At 35.0% G+C, this 19,041-nt stretch overlaps 1 protein-coding gene across 9 annotated transcripts; it reads left to right on the plus strand.

Annotated features, from left to right (window-relative positions):
- Positions 1-408: 408 nt before the first annotated feature.
- Positions 409-18,459, plus strand: LOC310898717 (uncharacterized protein). Of its 9 annotated transcripts, XR_014583581.1 has the most exons (8): positions 409-2,474; positions 8,222-8,290; positions 8,379-8,421; positions 8,597-8,663; positions 9,864-9,933; positions 11,058-11,679; positions 16,125-16,305; positions 16,438-18,459. XR_014583581.1 is itself a non-coding variant. In XM_083834113.1 (5 exons), exons 1-5 carry the CDS (start codon positions 2,447-2,449, stop codon positions 11,215-11,217), a joined length of 387 nt encoding a protein of 128 aa, XP_083690239.1. In that variant the 5' UTR covers positions 415-2,446; the 3' UTR covers positions 11,218-14,268. The 9 variants fall into 9 exon arrangements, 1 of the variants encoding a protein (XP_083690239.1); XR_014583582.1 differs by lacking the exon at positions 8,222-8,290; XR_014583583.1 differs by lacking the exon at positions 8,597-8,663 and having other exon boundaries at positions 411-2,474.
- Positions 18,460-19,041: the final 582 nt, after the last annotated feature.

A 19,041-nucleotide genomic window follows, 5' to 3' on the forward strand; every position in this document is an offset into this window, starting at 1 on the left:
GTGTTTGTCTCCATAACTCTGCTGAATGGAGGAGAAGATGAGGTAATTAAGACTTGTCAGCCTAGCTGCCTTTCCAGCCACCAAAATCCCCTTCCCTCTGCATTGCACCAGTGAGGGATCAAAACCAGTGGAGAATCAAATTTCTCCATCTTTTGTCAAGAAGTACAAGTGGTTAGGCAGAACTGTTTGGGAGCCAAAAAGAAATACCAAAATATTGTTTTTATTTTAACCTATGAAAGCTGTGAGTCCCCTCTTATTTTGTATATAACAGTGATGTCTTCTTGCAAGCAAAGGTTAAAGTAGTTGCTGCCTCAATGTTTACTATATTGGTATGTCTCTAATTGGGAGGTGATAAGTTACCTGGTACATCACAGGTAAATTGGTGATACCAAATAATAAACCATAGAATCATAAAAAATCATAGAAGGTGACAGTGGTCTGAAGGAGGTTTTCTGAGAGCATAGAAGGCTACTATTACACAAGTGTGTCAATCATTCATAAATTTACCTATAACCTGGAGGCTTATCAGCTGTAGAATGTTTGCACATACTTTGGTTAATACCCTTCTCAGAGGCTCCAGTTAAGCTGCTGGGACACAGATGCTTGCTCAAAGGAAAGATTTTAACTGCAGCAGCAGTGGCCACAGCAGTCAACTCCTCGTTTTCCCCTTGTGTCAACAAAGGCACTAAAATCTGGTTACTAACTAAATGCTGTGATCTAAAGAAGCTGTAAGTGTCTTTACGGGAAGTGCAAGTGCTAATCTAAGCTACCCAGAGAGGATGTCAGCTTTCAGCATAAGGGCAGGCAAAAGAAGCAGTAGCTCCTCACCTGGAAATTGCAAAACTGCTTAGGGAGCAAGGTGCGCTATATAAGTGATTACATCTTATTCCCTTTCATATCTGGAGGGCATTAGGTTAAGAAGTAATCAGAAATACTTGACCCACCACAGTTATGTGATATATAGATACGATAGGCAATTACTTGTTGTAGCCAGAGAGCTTTAAATGTTTTCTCATCTGAAGCTTCCTGATGCTCTTTCCCTTCTGTTGTTGGGTTTGCGTTTTGTGCAGATGTGCAGAAATGTAGTATCTGGACAGGGATAACACACTAGTTTTACAACAACCTTTGCTTAATATCATATTTTCTGTCATCTTTCTGATTTCAGAAAGTCCACACCTGTCAACAAAACCTCAGCATGATAGCTTTTCCTGGCTAAGATGCTTAACACTGAGGTTACCTGCATGGCCTAGGAACTGCAGTCAAAATAGCTTTAGTTTGAACAACTGAGTTCAAGAGTTTGTGTATTCCAGTTTAAACATTTCTAGCATTTCAATCATTTCTAACATTATTATTAAACTAATAAATGTTTTAGTAACTTGAAATATCTCCAGACTTAAAATCCCGTGTTGGGTCCATATATTACAAACAACAACAGCAACAAAGGAGCTGACAAGTAGTGTGTTAAATAAAATTAATTTCCTCTCAGGTTCCCAGTGAAATCATAAACCAATCAGACTTTTTTCTCATGTTATACGATACCACCAGCACAAAATTCCTCAGTGAAATTATTTGCTTGCAAATCATTGCAGTCATTATGCTCAAGAAATATGTTTGTACGTTTGTTTGTTTGTTTTTAAGTGGGTAGTATAAAACACAAAAATATATGCTGCTGCTTTCCATCTACCAATATCAGCAGGAACCCTTTGGCTGACCTAGAGATGATAGGTTCTAAATACTGCATTGTTTTAAAAAAACTAATGAGTATTTGGTGTAGCAGAATAGAAAATTAATAAGAAAAAAATAAAAAGGAAACAAAACACAGGGATATAATAAGAAACCTTCACTTTCATTAGTTACAGTTATTGACACATGCATATTTTGACATTAATTGATGCTTACTTATTTTTTGTGAATAATCACAAAATAAAAAGATAAATATAGTTTCTCTCACTGAAAATTAGAGAGTAGATGTTCCTCATCCTAATCAGACACATCAGAATTAAGTATAGAAGGAAATCTACTGATCTGTTCCATCTGGCAAGCAAACCTGCATTCATTTAAACAATTTGCTGTTATCTTCTATGAGTGTGCTTCATGACCAGGAAAACACATTCCTATCCTGGTGATTTGATATAGGAAAATTGTTAGATTTGATCTTTGTTTAAATCAGAAACAATGCTGCAAAAATAGACATCAGAAGAGAAAGAAGGAAAGTCAATAGGTTGGTTCAGCTATGTTATTCCCCTCAACAAATGTCCAAAATTTTTACGGGCAGTGACAATTACTTATGGACATCACAGTGGTTAGTTGCCTCATAATTAGCCAATTCAGAACCTCTTTCTGGTTGCTTAGGTTTGAATAGTGACTGAGAAGCAGCAGGCTACAGTTCTTTTCCTCTGAAGAATTTAGTGTGAGATTTTTCTTTTCCAATGTAAGAGCATCCAGAATGAAGAGTCTGTTGTATTCATATCCAGGTATAGCATCTGCAAGTTCTTTGTTAAGATTGGTCATACAACTGTACTTTTGAAACACTGAGGTTAGAATTTTTAATGCATAACACGGTGGCTTTTGCCATGTAAGAAAAGCTTCCTGATTGTAAGCCATGTGTTTTGCTCTTTGCAATGACACATATACAATGCCCAAAAGAAAATTTAATATTCTTTCAAAATTTGATAAGAATTATTCGAAGGTGAAGGTTCTCCTATCTCCTTTTGATGCTTTATTAAATCCATACAAGATAATATTGTTTGCTTGATAACCTGAGTTCATGTTTGTTCCAAAGTTTAATTTTCTAATCATTTCTGAGAACATGAAGAGAAGTCTGAACAGCAGGAGTCATTTCCTTTCTTTCCATTGTCACCTATGGTTTTATCTCATTTGGAGTTACACTGTGACAATTTTGCCACTGCCCTCTGAAGAGGACAGCATCCAAGTGTCTTTTCTGAAAGGAGAAAGTTATTAAAATTGTACCTTAGAAAGAGCTAATCTTTCTGGAAGTTTAATGTAGAGAAAGATCCATGAAAAACTAACTATTCTCTAGCTATGAAGATGGAAATTATTCCTCCTTCTGAAGAACTAGCTCTTCTACCTGGATTTGTTGGAAGGGATTTACTGAAAACCTGCCTCACCCACCTTCATAAAATCCTCTTCACAAATACTACAGCAAGTGATTTCCCAAAAACGTAGAGCATAAGAAGAGAGGCTTCATCTTTTGTGTGTGCTTTGCAGTGCATTACGCTAATTAATAACTCAAATCAAAACTGGATTCAGAACTGCTTCTGTTCAAGATTAGACCAAATAACCTTGTGCCAGGTTCTCCTGCTTACTTTCCCAGTACATTCACTGAGCAGAGCTTCTTCCATGTGGTACTAAATAGTCCTCACTGCAGAACAGTGATAATAAACTCACTGTTCATTCATTCAGTTTCAGCTCCATGATGACAAGATTTTCAGTTCTCTAATTAGCTTATCAGAGCTGACTTGAGTATCTCTGAAAGCTGTAAACATGCTTTGCCAAAAACTAAAGATACTGTTTGCATGCTGGACATCCTATTTTAATTTTCTAGGACTTTCATATAGTATACTGAGAGTTTTTGTTATTTCAGAGTTTTGGAAATTGAGTGTTGTGGTTCTCTCAGGTAAGGATTTAAAATTTCTGTTGATCAAAGCATGAAGAAATGTTTGTGGAGTTCTAATACAGCATAACAAAAAATAAACTGAATACTCCCAAGTTAATCTGTTGACCATCACACTTGCCTAGCTGCAATATCAAGCAATAAGAGTGAGATTAACTTGGTTTAGTGAAGCTAAAAATGTTCATGTTACCAGAAAACTGCTGTAGATCATTGAAAACACACTGATTCACTTCTTTGAGTGAGAAATTTGGACAATGTTTTTGAAGCTTAATAGAATTTAAAACACATTAAGATTTCTTTTTCTAGGAGTCTGCCTACTGAATTTTCATTCTTTCTGATTGTCAAACGTCTCACTACTTCATAAATTATTTGTAAGGTGCCTGGAGGTGCAGTTAAAGAGGGCAAACTTGTATTATGAATACATGTTTCTTAAAGTTTTGCTAATGAATTGGTTTCCCTGTAGGGTACAGGATACAGTACTTCAGTCTAATGAATGGAAAACATTAAACTTCAGGCATCTTTTTACTACAAAAATACCACTTTTTACACAAAATTTTGAATAAGAAAGCTGAGGAAAGTGGCTTATCCTGTGTTGCTCTACTTCCCTAAATCCCTCCTTGAAAATGAAAGAAAAATATGAACACTTTCACCTGCAAATGTAAATTAGTTTGGTTTTCTTTTGCTTTGTTTTATATCTGGAAGCATCAAAACTTCAGTGATACCTATTGCTCCAATGCTGAAGTCCTCTGGCTGTTGATTTCATTTAAAGCTGTGCTGCTGTAAGTGGCTGCTGGTAGATCAAAGGAATTTACTTTTTCCTGATAAAATAAATAAATAAGTCCAGAGGAGAGGATGTGGAAAGGATTCTCAGTTTTGAACATGATTCCAACATGAGCATTATGAGATGGCTATTTAGAATTTTCTATTAACTGCATCTAATATCTAAAATTTCTTTAGTTTGAAGATTTGGGAATTCAAGTCTGCTGTATAAATATCTTGAAGCCAGTCCCTTATCATTCACAAGATTATCGACCTAGTCAGAGTGTTAAATTCTGAACAACATTATTGCTTACTAGAGTCATGTAAGTGGTAACTAATTGCACTTATGCAGCTACATATCACATTTTTATAAAAATACTTCCAGATCGCTGAGTAATTTTTCACCATCTCTTTCACAGACAGAAACATTTCAAAGAGACTCAACCGTGTCAAAATTGCTTTTTTTCTTTTCTTCTTGGTTTCCTCAGCCAATAAATCTTAGCTTCCTCTTGCTGTTTTTCCTATATAGCTTAGTTGTCAGTTCTTCCATTTGTTTTAATTTCTCTTTCAAACTGATAACATCAAGCATTCACAATATCTTTTCTTAGCTGTTTTTGAAAAACAGTGTGACACAGAATATCACTACTGGGCAAAACTATGATACAGGTGCAAAATAGAACAACTTTACATTTATTACTGAAAGATCAGGCATGGGGTATGGTTAAAAAGCTGCTGTGGTTAAAAAGCTGCTATGTGAAGTGCACACACCACCATAGAACATGCTCAGCTGAGTCTTAGAGGCAGAAATCTTGGGGGTAACTCTGTTAATAGAGAACTCAAAGTCAGAATGAATGCAAAAGAGGTATTTGTGAAAATGGCTAGTAGAGTACAGAAAGGAGAAAGGACGAACTGTCACGGTATACACAGAATTCATTCCTAATTAGTTAATTAGCGAGTCATTTTATTTTATATATGTTTCCTTACTTATGTGTCAAAAAGAGACTGATTCATTCTAATAACTGCAGGAACCTAAATTAGGGACGTGTCTGTGTGTGTGTGATAACTCACTGGTCAACAGGGAATGACAAATACTCTCCGCAAGTAATAGGAACCATATCATTCTGGATCAGTTGGTATTAAAATTTGGTGAATATTCTAACTTCGGTGCTTCATTTATGAACTAGGTGGAATAAATACAAGGCCCCATGGGTATATTGCATCTTAAAGAACAAAAAGAAACACAGAAAAAATATAAGTTAAAGGGAAAAAATGAGATGTAAACTGATAACATTGTTTCAGAAAATCTTCAATGTCTTACTTAATTACAAGATATAACTGTCAGATATAGTTGTAGATATGATCTCTAATAGATATATATTTTTTAAAATATAAATGTATATATATACGATAATTTTTAACACAAGTTTTTGAAAGCATCAAGGTAAGGGTAAGATATTAGACCACTTCAGAATGGAGAAGTATCATGGCTTCCTCTTTTTTTTTAGTTAACTTTATATTTGAAGAGAAGCAACAGCATGTAGAACAGTTTAGAGGCAGAAATCCTAAATCAACTAGAACGCAGCAGCTTTAGAAGAGGTTTCCAGAGTTTGAAAGCTAGTCCCAAGGTAATTCCCATTTCCATCTTTTCCTCCTTAAAATAGTGATAAATATAAAATAATCAGCACAAGTGATACAGGAGTGACTGATCCATCTTAAAAAAATGTATCAACCTCAAAACTAAGTATGACTGTTATGCTGTAAACTCCTATAACTCTAGGAACCCAGAAGAGTGGTTTAACAGGGAATATTTGTGCAATGTTTTTGACTGACTTCAAACACTTAGATAATCCAGCTGTTTTATGAGCTTGGATCATAAAAAATATTCTTGGATCAACAAATACTCCAAATATATATATATATATATTTATAGCCCTTCATCTTGTGTAAGCAGTTACACACTGCAGTCTCTCTTTCTTCCTCCCTCATACAGCATGCATCCAGAGAATTTTGTCCCCACCAAGCATGATTTGTTTTGACCTAGAGTTACTGATTACACTGGATATACTTCCAGTCTGGAATAGCATATAACAGAGAGGTAACTGAGTTAGCCAAGACCCAAATAAATACTATGCAGTGATTTTCAGCTCACAGCCAGACATAATTTACCTTACTAGACTGATTTTAGAAAGCTTAGAAGGGTCTTTCTTTTCACTAGAATGGTTAGACTGAATGTAAACTGTGATGGTAACATCTGCATGTATCTAAGTGGATTTACCATTTCAGATTTTGACTAGTTTAAGAGTTTGTGTAGCACTCTGTTTCACTGTTACTTTCAGTGTGTGATCTATGGCTACAAGAAACAGCAAATCAATTTTGAGGATAACTTGTTTTCAGGCATCTGAGGAGAAGTGAGATTCCATTAAGTCCATCAATCACCTCCTGAATCGTTTTCCCCTAAGGAATGGTGAAATAACTTGGTGTCCTGGTAGATGCTTAGGGCCAACACAGAAATAAACAGAAGGGAAAACCCAGAACAAAACATTTTTGTGGTTACTATTATTGTAGGAAAAAAAGACTCTCCACCTTTCTGGTCTACATCTAGATTTAGAGAACATTTTATCTATACATATATTTACATATATTTCTGTATCGTTCCAAGAGTAAAAAACAACGGAACACTTTTTTCCCTCACATTGCTGTTGAGACTTGAAGTGATGTTGGCAGATACCTATCATCAGGTATGGTCATCAAGAACTTTTCAGGATCACTTTTGTTCCCATCTTGTTTACTCATCCCTTGAGTTAGAGGCAACACAGTCTTTACCTTTCTTATGCCCTATTTATATCTTGGAAGTTATATGTACTATACATTTCTTATTAATATTGTTGAGCTCTAAGTAAAACAGAAGTGATAGTTGAGCATATAACAGTTTTAGATGGTGACTTTGTCTCAGATAAGTATATTGTAAGACCTCTGCATCTAAGCAAAGCCTATTTTTTTTCTTTGTTATTGTTCTCTGGTAAGGAGCGACTATTCACAACCTATTCACAGTCTACTTCATTCAATGAAAGCCATCTGTGTTGGAGATGCAGAAAAAAAAGATTGATTTGGATGTCTGAAAATTGCAGTCATCTTTATTATTAATGAAAAAAAAAAACACTTTTATTTCTGCATTTCAATGTGATTACAAAATTACCTTATAGGAATGGAAAAAAATGATATCTAGAGACAATCTTATGTTGTGCTGAAGACAAGATGCAATAAGTGAAAGAAAAGGAGCATTTCTACAACATTTTTCTTTATCCAGATAATATAAATAAATGATGAGTGAAGGCAGAAATAGTAGCAATAGCAATAAATATTTCTAATAAACAAAATTTGTAGTAATTATTTCAGAGAAATGGAGAGATCTAGACATGCTGCCAAGTTTTGTTCCACTGAATTTCATATGGTTTCATTTCTGAATTGTATTTTCACTTGTATGTTTTTCTTGCAATTCACTGTTTAATCAAGGTTTATTAAACAGTTGGACTCGATGATCCTTGTGGGTCCCTTCCAACTCAGGATATTCTATGATTCTATGATATAGACTTTGGATTTTCATATATAAATGTGTGTTTGTTTATTAGTCACACAGTAAGTGTGAATCTGTTTTTCAGTGCAATATATTTGTAAATTGCCAATACCAGTAATGTACATAAAAATGATACTCTTTTGACATACTAAAGGGGGACAAAATCTTATCCTTTAAAAGAAAGGCAAAGTTCTATAATGCTCACTACCTAATAAAAAGGTAATCTCTAGATTTTTTCCTTTTTTTTAACCAAGGAAGTACAGAAGAACATAAGTGGAATCAAAGGGACGGTCGGTGACTCACCAAGTACTACAGAGCTTAAGGTGTTATGAACTGTATAATTTAACCTACACTACAATCAAAACATATAGTACTTGATAAATGAAGTTATCTGTAATCTCCTCTTCACAGGACATTTGCTGGAAAGACCAATGAATGACTGGCTAGGAAGAAGGTAATTAGTTAACCAGTGCCCTATTTTCTGTTATTTTTTTATGCTTAACTCAGCTTTACAGTAGCTATTCCTTTCCCATTTCAAACATGATACCCTTCACTACCCCAAACACTTCACCCTTCAGTACAGTTTTATAACATTGTGTTTGTACTTCAGCACTTTTTCCTTTCTCCAGTACCATCTGTTGCCTCCTTGCTTTACTTTGTTCCTGCTAAGTTTCCTGCATACTTCAGTGCTGTACAGTAAGTCTTTTACCACTCATGGTACTCACACTGATAGATCTTCTGCTGCTCTGCATATGTAAGAAGAGGGCTTTCAGGAACTGAGAAGTCAGATTGCAAAGAAATGTTAGGAGCCATAATTCAGCTTACAAAACAGAAAAATATTATTAGGAAAAATAATAAACAAGAAAGGAAAACGTGCAGCAAAGGGAAGACCAATCTACTATACAGGTATTGAGTATACAGATACACAAATAATGAGAAAACAGCATTTTATTTGATGAGCTTGTTGAGGAAGGAAATTTTAAACAGCTACTTAATATGTCCATGAACCAGTAAATCACAATGCAAAACACAAGCTACAAGCTAAGGAAATTACTCAGTAAACTAGAGTTAATTTCTGTGAATGTAATCACACAGTGGACAAAAATGCTGTAAAAACTTTTGTCACTCCAATTATTCCATGTTAAACCATACTTCATTTTCATGCCTTTATCTTCTTTCTATTATACTTTTCTCTTACTCATCTGACCCCTTTTTAAAACACTTTTTTTTTTTTCTTTTGGTTTGTTTGTGTTTGTTCGTTTGCTTAACAGTTTTATACATTCAGTCAGAAAATGCCCTTTCATCTGAATCCCTTCTCCAGAAGTAGCTCTTCCTGCTCACAGTTCATCTACCTACTGCTCTTCCCTCTGAGCTCTTTGCCCTGCATCTTGCTTATGCTTGCTCTTTACCTCAGTTGAGGACAGTGACTGTATCTGGCAAATGTTACTAGTCAGATGAAGAGAGTTAGCACCGTGTGGAGTCCTGATTTTACCTGTTGTGTGCTGGCCAGGAGACCTGACCAGCTTGGTGGGCATAGCAGAGCATGACCCCTTCCATTAAGGAGCTGCACTCCAAGGAGATGAAGATGTGTGAGGAAAGTATGATAATGTTAATATCTGTTACTATCAGCATAGGGTCTGGGGTTGCTAACAAGGATGCTGATATGCAGGGTGAAACTGTGATAAACAGTAAACTTTAAACATGTATGATCTGTGAAAGAAAGGGCATCTTTTCTGGTAGTGTGAACCAGAAAAATGTTGCTTTGAAAGATTAGAAGAGCAGTAGAAGAATGGTAGCTAACAGGAGAATGCAGGGCGTTGGGTAGAGATGGCAGTGGGATACTGATGTTTGCACAAGTGGCATTGCAACTATGTAAATATGTACATCTTTCCACAGAACAGATAATAATGTGTCTAACCCTTCACTGGGTCCTACCTTTGCATAAGCAGATCTGTGCAAACTGTAGGTAAGACACTAACCCAATTATATCTTGCACATTCATAATGGCTAATTATTTCTTTTATGATTGAGAAGGAGAATGAACTAGAATATATCATGATTTAACTAAAGCTTTGTCACTATCACAATGCTATTCTCTTTAGCAATCTGAGTAACAGTCACAAGCCTGTAAAATTGATTGGATACCAGTAGCCACTGACTAGCTATCAGAGAGCTATTGTCAAAATGGAAAAATTTATTGAATTACATTTAATCCTTGACCTCCCCAAGGCATGATGCAGAAGGCAGGCAGTGTTTAGACACCTAGATGCAGCTGTGATAGCTATGAAGGGTGCAGTTAGCTCTATTTCACTCTAAAATGAGCAAAACCAGAATATTGTAAGGTGGCTATCACAATAGTCCCTCTGAAGTTTTACTCTGTTTTGTCTCTTTCCCAGTCAGTTGAATAAGCTGAATATGGCTTTAAATCAGTGATCATGTCCAAAACATGGTGAAATTCTGTGAGAGGTCTTGTATTTCCCATAGTTTAAAAGATTTTCTATGGTGGTATTAAAATGCAGTTAGAGAGTTTCCAGAAGGAGCATTTATTTTGGAAGATGTATGAAAAATATTTGTTGCATGGCTGTAGTGTTGTTATGATGTCACTGCAGTTCCCAGTCATTAGTGAGGCAAGGCATGCAAAAGGAGGTATGACATGAAAACAAATCCAGTATTCAGCACATTAATCCATTATGGAAGTGGTTTTGACTGCTGGATAAGTAAATAATGTTTTAATGAAAGGTAGAACTTGACGAGTGAGGAAAGAAAAGTTAGGTCCATATAAAGATGATGTTTTAGCATGGAGAAATTAATCGTTTAATTGGCATAACAGAATAATCCATTAAAACGAAGATTTAAAAGAGCTTTTTTAATTTGGCAAGCATGACAATACAGTACCACAGTTTGTGTTACTGGAATAAGGGAATGGGACCAAAGATGTATCTGCATTATGGTAGGAAAAAGGCTGAATTATATAAAGACAATATAGAAGGGAATAAAGAAAGTCTTAAAATACTTGTATGTTTTTGTCAAATACAATTTTGAATACATACTTTGTTAACACTACATTTTTTTTCTACTATTTGGACACAGGTTGCTGGAAAATAAGGACACTATCACAGAATGTTTAAGGGCACCTTACTACCTCCAAATTGAGTTGGTAGGACAATATCTCAAAATGTCAGAGGTATCTAAACAACAACCAACTGAAGTAATCACCTCTTGTCTGATGGAGACTTGTTGGCACAGATAACCTCTCTACATGCAGAATATTTCAATAAATTGTATGGAATCCAGTACAGATCTACTGGCATTTCTGGTTCTGTTAAAAACACGTGAGTTTATCTTTCACGTGGTATTAGAAAAAGCTTTGTATTTTTTCCATTCAAACTCAGTTAATACATTTTTCCCCAGATTTTTTTTTTGTACATAAAAGCATTCTGAAGTACACATTATTTCCCAATAAACCAATCAAGGTCAGGTAGATTCTTGAGAAGACGAAATGGTTCCTGGTTTTGGCTCTGCATTTTGACAGGTGCCTTTAACTAGATATTATAACAGCTTTCTTTAGTTGCTGTGTAGTGAGGAGTCTCTAATCTTTCTTTAGAGAAAGCAGCTGATGGAGGGGAGTGATGAGGAGAGAGACATGTTGAAATAGAAAGAAAAGATTACCTGACTGTCATATGACTTCACAGGCAACAGTCAAGTGATTCAAGTGAGTGGTTTTTTTTGTTTTTTTTTTTTTTTTTTTTGTTTGTTTGTTTGTTTGTTTTTTAACCTTCAGCAGAGAGGCAAGAGTAGATGCTTGGCAACTGCAGCCCGTTTTGCTCAGAATTAGTGCTATGTTTTGTGTTACTTCACCAGTTTTTCTATTCGAACTCCTGAGTTAAGGTCTAAAATAGATTCTGGCTGAGAGGGAGAGAGAGAGCAAAGTCATTAGTTTAACACTGGTTTATTAATGTGTGGGCATGCTGTTATTACCAAGGCCAATAGTGGCAGAGCACCAGCAATTTTACTTGTCCCCCCCACCACACAATTTGAGAAGATAGATAGTGCCATTGATTCACTGTGTTATAATTGTGTCCTAATGCCTTCACAGTTTCAGCTTTCACTCTGAACTCCTGGGGCCTCTCTACAGTCTTTTCCATTAGTCATACAGTTGTTCTTTCATTTTGAGGAACCTACTGAGCATCTAACCTTCCCGATACCTTATCGCAGCAGTGTCCCCAATGTGTGTGGGTTTTTTGTTTTTTTTTTTTTTGTGTGTGTGTAAGAGAATGCTTACTTTCACCAGTTGTAATTGGTATCTTGTCAATTTTGCTAACTGTATTCATTAGGACAAAAAAAGTAGAGAGGTTTATCTGTTCATATTCTGAACTAATATTTATTAGTTCAGGAACATACAAGAATAATACAAAGTAAACAAATGTTGTTTTTGTTTCCATTATGTCTTCTAAAGGTTATATTGTTCCATGCTTACAACAAATTTCTTACAAACATGTCCTTCAAATGTACATATTTCTGTTTGTTTGTTTGTTTGTTTGTTCCCTTTTCGGGTGATAGCCAGCAATAGATGGGTATGTGTGGGTTTAACACAAGATAAAGATAAACAAGATAAACAAAAGAACATTACAATACCATATTTTTCATATTCAGCTTAATATTTTCAGTATTTCATTTTCACTAACTTCCCTTTCTTTGGACAGTTAAAGTATACTCAGTGTATTTTTTAAATTGTTGTCAGCAATCTCTGTATGGAATTTCTCTCCTGAATGGAATAACTCATTCAGAAAGACGCATTTTGAAGTGCAAAATCTTTCAAACGTGTTTTGCAGTGCAGTTGTCTACATTGTCTTAAATCTGTCATTTTGCTCTTCAGTTACCTAGTTTTATAATCACTGGTTGAAATTCCTCATTGCCAAGACTGCAAATTATTATGTATCACTTTACAATTTTGACATACCACATTTTGCTGTCTTAGTGCTTCTTTAGTGTTAGATCTTTTTGAAAGGTTGAAAACTGACTCTTCTCTTCCTCTTCCGTCTGTGTGAGATGTACTGATAACCATGTTCTGCAAATAAGAGGCTCTGTTTTGAATTTATCATACATTACAATTTTCTGCTCCCTCTTGTTTTGTTGATGAGAATTACAGCAAATTGTGAAAGTGTGAGGGTGTTTTTTGTCTTTTTTTTTTTTTTCCAGGAAAAATATAGAAATTACCACCGTCTTATCTGATTATATAGTTTATGTATAGGAACCTTTCAGAAATGTAGTTACTGGATTCATGAACTCCAAAAGCTCACATACTGACAACTTCTTGCTGTTTCTGTTTCCCTGCTAGTTACCTCGTGCACTCTTCACAATCATTTTAAGCATCAGAACATAGTCAGGCTTACTTTTGCAAATATAATTAGAGTGCTTTAAGAAATGATTTCTCTTTAGGTGATCATGCACCTTCTGTCTCCAGGTGACTGAACAATTCAGAAGCCTTATGTAGTAGAGGCCCAAATTATGTTTGTAAACACATACACAACCAGGCACAGAATGCTTGACTTCAGTTGTCTTTCAGTAAAAAATTCTTAAGGTGTTTTGAAGGTATATTTTTTAATGTTAACATTCAAAAGGTTAATATACAGTAATAATGCAAAATATGGTCATGTAGTGCCTCTGGGAACAACTCTTGGGAATGTCAAATAGGAGGGTAAATTCAATTCTAAATAGAAGTGTTTTTACTATAAGTTTTGACATTTCTTACAGCCAATCTTACATAAACATTAGCCTATGTTAATATGAAATTGCAGAGTAAGAAGTCCATTTTTAACGTGATTTATATGACAGTAGGAGTACTGATCTAAATTAACTTTTACGATGCTTTTAAAAATATTACAAAGTGTTTATATAGCTTTTCACATTTATGTTAGAGAATAGAATTTGTTTGGCCTGCCAAATAGATAGGTGCCAAATACAGTGAATAGTAGGTGTATAAAATGCACAGAAATGATTTCTTTTCCATCTGGAATCCATTTTCCAAATACATTGAAAACTGGTAAACAGCAAACAAACAAAAATAAAACAACCACTAAAAACAAACAAACAAACAAAAAACTAGGCCATAGTTTAAGAGCTACCTTTTACACTATTTGAAAGGTGGATTTGGAGTTTAAATTATTATGGAAACTGAGATCAGTCCAGTCACAGAATAACAATGCAATTTTCTTGCTCCTAAGACCAGTAGAGTTAAATAATCTTACAATACCGATGCTATAGTGGTTAACTCATTACATGTGTTGCATTTAACAGATACAATTAAGCCAGCTTGTAATTCTCTTGAAAAGAGCTTAAATAATGAAGAATCTCAGGCACCTCTGCAAAGGACTGTTGACTTCATAGCTTCTTCCTGAGCTAGAGGATCCTTTTGTAAATCCTGAAATCTCCAAAAATTTGATGGGTATGGCAACAGTGATGTAATGGGGACAAAAGTAACGTGATTTCTTGGTCCTTTACATTCTATGAGACCAATACAAAGACATATCTGAAACAGAAATGCTTAGGTAAATGCATGAGAGCAACTTCAAATATTTGTCAGTTCTACTTCAGCATGGTCTCAAATTATACCAAGATCTTGCTGTGCTCTGCATAAGTATGCAATGTGGGGGGAGAAAAGAAATGTTCCTTTCCCCAGATAATTGGCATTTTACAGGAACGTCTACATTGCCATTTGCAAACAAACGCCAGTTTGAGTGCCATTCTCACAGCAAGATACACCACTGAACCAGAGACCCCATAGCCATGCTGCCTCACATTGTACCTGGTAGCATAACCCTACCTGAGACCCCCCATCTATGGTCGGATCTGTGTTTACCCTAAGAAAATGACAAGAGAAAACATACCTCCAGCAAGAGCTTTCCCATAATCTAGCATAGCAGTAACAACTGGCTGAGCCGTTGATCCAGTATAGAAGCAGTCTTTTGTAAGTGGCTTATCAGACAGATGTTTTTTCATCCTGAGATGAATCCTGCATCAGCTTGTTTGTTTGTTTGTTTTGAATGTATTGTTCTACTTCCAGAGAGGAAATGTGATCTAGCATTTAGTATTTTATGATACCACCTGCTAAAAACCTTATTGAAATTTTTATTCCTATAATATATATTGAGGGTAAAAACAGGGAAATATTCATCAATAAGAGTATACCAGTCAGTATACAATTAACAGCATAACTCATTAGGTGTATAAAGATTAATCACTTAGTACAAGGTGCAGTACTGTTCGTTAATTTTTGCAAATGGTAATGCATATTGAAGCCAAAAACCTTTGTATGTAAATAAGACAAAATTGCATGTCACCTTATTAAAGTTCTCTTTTTTTTTTTCCCTAGCTCTATAGTCTGAAGGTTAATTCTGATGAAACTTGAGCTATATGCAGTCTGTAGATAAGATTTAATTTTCAACTGATTCTAGCCTATCAATCTTCACAAGCATTAAAACAATCCTTATAATAATTATGAATTAAGATAGGCATCAAGTAATGCTTATGTTCTTAATTTAGATGATTTTTCAAAGCCAACTTTGTTTAAAGCTTGCTTCCTACTAAATGACATAATCATGTTCTCATATTAATAAGTTTTTTAAGGTAAATAGCATATAAACTTACATTCAAATATTCATGTCAGAATTTTAAGAAACAAGATACTTAAATTGAGTGCCACTGAACAGAAAAAAGTAATCACTGGGAGTGGATTATTTCCAAGTTAAACATACAATTTAAAATCTACTGGACAAGATCATGGTTCACATTTCTTTGCTGGTGGTTGCATTTACTTCAAGAAAAGTGAACATCAAGTGTGATTTGTTAAATCTATACTGCTGGGATAGCTTACCTGCTGTCACCAATTCATATCCTGCTGTCACCAATTTGTAATCTATTTCTCTTGGATTTAGAATCCTCAGTTAACACACACATTCTTTACTTTTTTTTTTTTTTTTTAACAGACAAAATATTTTCAGTGCTATAAAAGTTTTTATACTTCAGCATAAGCATTAATTAGATACAGTGAAAGTAAAAGTCCTCCAAAGCCAAATTAACACAACAGTGTTTCCATTCTCAGCCTCATGTAATTCCTTCGCTTGTTTTTGCACTTTGTCATTATCTTGTATCTTGCAGTTTTGAAACCAGTATCTCCTCTGAGACCCAAACCACGGAGTGCTTTATAATATCTGCACACAGATCCTGACAGGCTGCTGAAAATGTCTCCATTTCATTTGAGCCTCATGACATGCTACTTAAACTTGCAAAAAGATCCTTACTTATTCAAATATTATGATGGACAGGAATGGGGTTACAGGTAAGTAGAATTTCTTACACATTACCTTGGAATTTTTATTTTTTTTTAAACTATTTTGGTATTTTCAGTTCAGACCCTTAAAAGAGCAATGGTTACCACAACAGCAAGTATGATCTTAATATTATTCTACAGGGAAAACAGAAAAAGCTGGAGAGAAACCTTGACAATATTGGAAGAGGTTTAATGTGCCTAATCTTGTCTTTATTGGAACAAACTGCTGTGGATTATGTCACCTGTCATGGTCATAGGAATGCAATTATAATGTTTCCCCATTTACAAAGTTTCCCTGAATCTACCTTACAGCTACTTACAGCTGTAATCTGTAAGAAATCTACCTTACGTTCCTATTTACAGCTGGGAATGAGATTATGAATGATATGAATTCCACAACATTTTGTGCTACATCTTATTTTGAAGTATTATCACCTTTCCTCTGTGGGTGGTAGTAAAAAAAAAAAAAAAGCAGATGCAACGACTTTGTGTGCATGTGTGTGTGTGTGAGAAAAATGTAGCGCTAAAAAAAAAAAAAAAAAGTCATAAGCAAAATTATCATTTAATAAAGTAAAAGTTAAAATTGATTAGCTTAACTAATTTTGCTTAGAAAACACTTTTCCTAGCTGATATTCATGCTCGGGACAACATAATTCCTTAGCAAAAATAACAGATCAACAAAGAAACAAGGATTTTAAATCCTCCTCCTGAATTTCAAAATGGACAAGAACTAAAGCCACAGATTCTGCCTGTCTCTTAGATTATGTCAGGCAGCACAACTAGTCCATAGGTACAATTAACAGTATAAATAACTTCATTGGATAATATAGTTGCTTCAGTGGGAAATCTGCCCACATAAACTTGTAAAATCAAGGAAAATTGCCAGAAGAGCTTGCTTTAGACATGCCATAACAATGACACATCACATCAGTCACTCTGGGAAAGAGTCTGCCTCTGTACGAAGAACTTTATTTTGTTAATTCCAAATTTTAAAAGTGTGTCCCAGTATGTAATGCTCCACGCACTAGTCAGTTAGGGAGAGCCTGGGGGAAGTGTAAGGGATAGGCCTGCTGGTGGCCTCTCAAATGAAGACATATGATGAGAAAGACTCTTAATTAGCACGTTATTTAGTAGAGTTATTATTATTATTATACTTTTAATTGGGGATACCTGTTTGTCAAATGTGCCTAGTGACCGAACAGGAGAAAGGACTTCTGAAGTTGAGATGCAGCAACAGAGAAGTGTGAGATGGAACAGAAGCTATTGGTAATAGCAGAAAAAGATATGGAGCACCATAAAGCTATAGAGCATGGAAATACAGAGTTATAGAACAAGATTTATATATTTCTTTCAGCCACTATATTGCTTACTGTTGATATTCCCATACACCGTAAACTTTAAACTCAGACTACAAGAGAATATCAGAAGCAGATATTAGGAAGCATTTCATACTTTATCAACCTTGTAGTCACTTCGTGCTCTGTTATCAGTTATACTACTACATCAGCACATCTGTCACCATTCCATATCTTCGGAAAACTATTTCTGTCTTAAAACTGACAAAGTCAGATATCTTAGACTCTCCTGCAACCAAATCAATTCTCTATGGGCTAAATGGGCAATGGGACACTCCTCTCTCTCCCTTTCTCTCTCACTCACTCATTTTAGATAGTGAGTTACACCACAGAAATGTTGCAAAAATATATATTTTACTTATTCATGTTAAAGTTTTAAGAGGATTGTAATTTTAACAGACCATTGATTTAAATAAAGCTTTTCACTATCTGAATTGAATGTGATCAAACAATCCTTCCATAATGCACAACGATAGGTCACTGAAACTTTTTAGAATTCATTTGGCATTAATGGCAAGAGCAATTATTAAATCTCTTCTGGGTAAGCTGTCAGTGATCTTGACAAACATGTTCATCACATGTTACACATCAGTTTACTAGTTAGCAGTAGCTCATGGTGTAGTAGAAGTACTGGGTTCTATCTTCAGGCTATGACAGAAACGTAAAGTTGTTAGTCAGGACTCTGTATGTAGTATATAACCCTGAAAACCCTGCTCTGACGAGTAAGGTGGTAGTTTTTCATGATGCAGAAATGTAGTAAGTTATTCAAAATACAAAGTCAAATATTATACCTTAAATTGTGTTAGTGAAAAATATTCTCATCTCATATTCTATTACAATTCTATAATTTAGTTTATAAGTTCAAATAAATGTTCAAAAGTTCAATCTAATTTGTGGGCTCACATCAACAAGATCTATAAAATAAAAAATAAATTAGCTCTTAAATTGAGATCTGTAGCACACTTTTAATACGATTTTATACTCAAATCCTTGTTAAAGAAAGGCTAAGCCTTTAGCTCTTTATTTATGCTAAAGAGAGCCAGATGGATGGAAGACTGTACACCAACTGAGAGCCGTCTTTTGGTTATATGGCCCAACTGGTAACAGTAGAATTACCCTTGTCAAATGGAAGACTAATAAAATTAACTAAACATGAACACTTCTTTCTGCTTCGTGTTACACAAATGAAGTAATCGGAAACATGACAGTAGCAAAGATATGGGGAGGACTCGGGGAAGGCTGTTCCCTATATGGAGAAACAGATCCTCTGCACTTGATACATTCAGAACAATGGTAGGGGTAATGTCTTGCCCTTCATTTGAAATTCCTATCCTGTCTGAGATTCTTAACTAAGGTCTGAACTGAAAATAACTGCACTGAGATATAGTGA

Source organism: Anser anser (genome assembly GCF_964211835.1).
Source record: "Anser anser genome assembly, chromosome: 4".
Lineage (NCBI taxonomy): Eukaryota > Metazoa > Chordata > Aves > Anseriformes > Anatidae > Anser > Anser anser.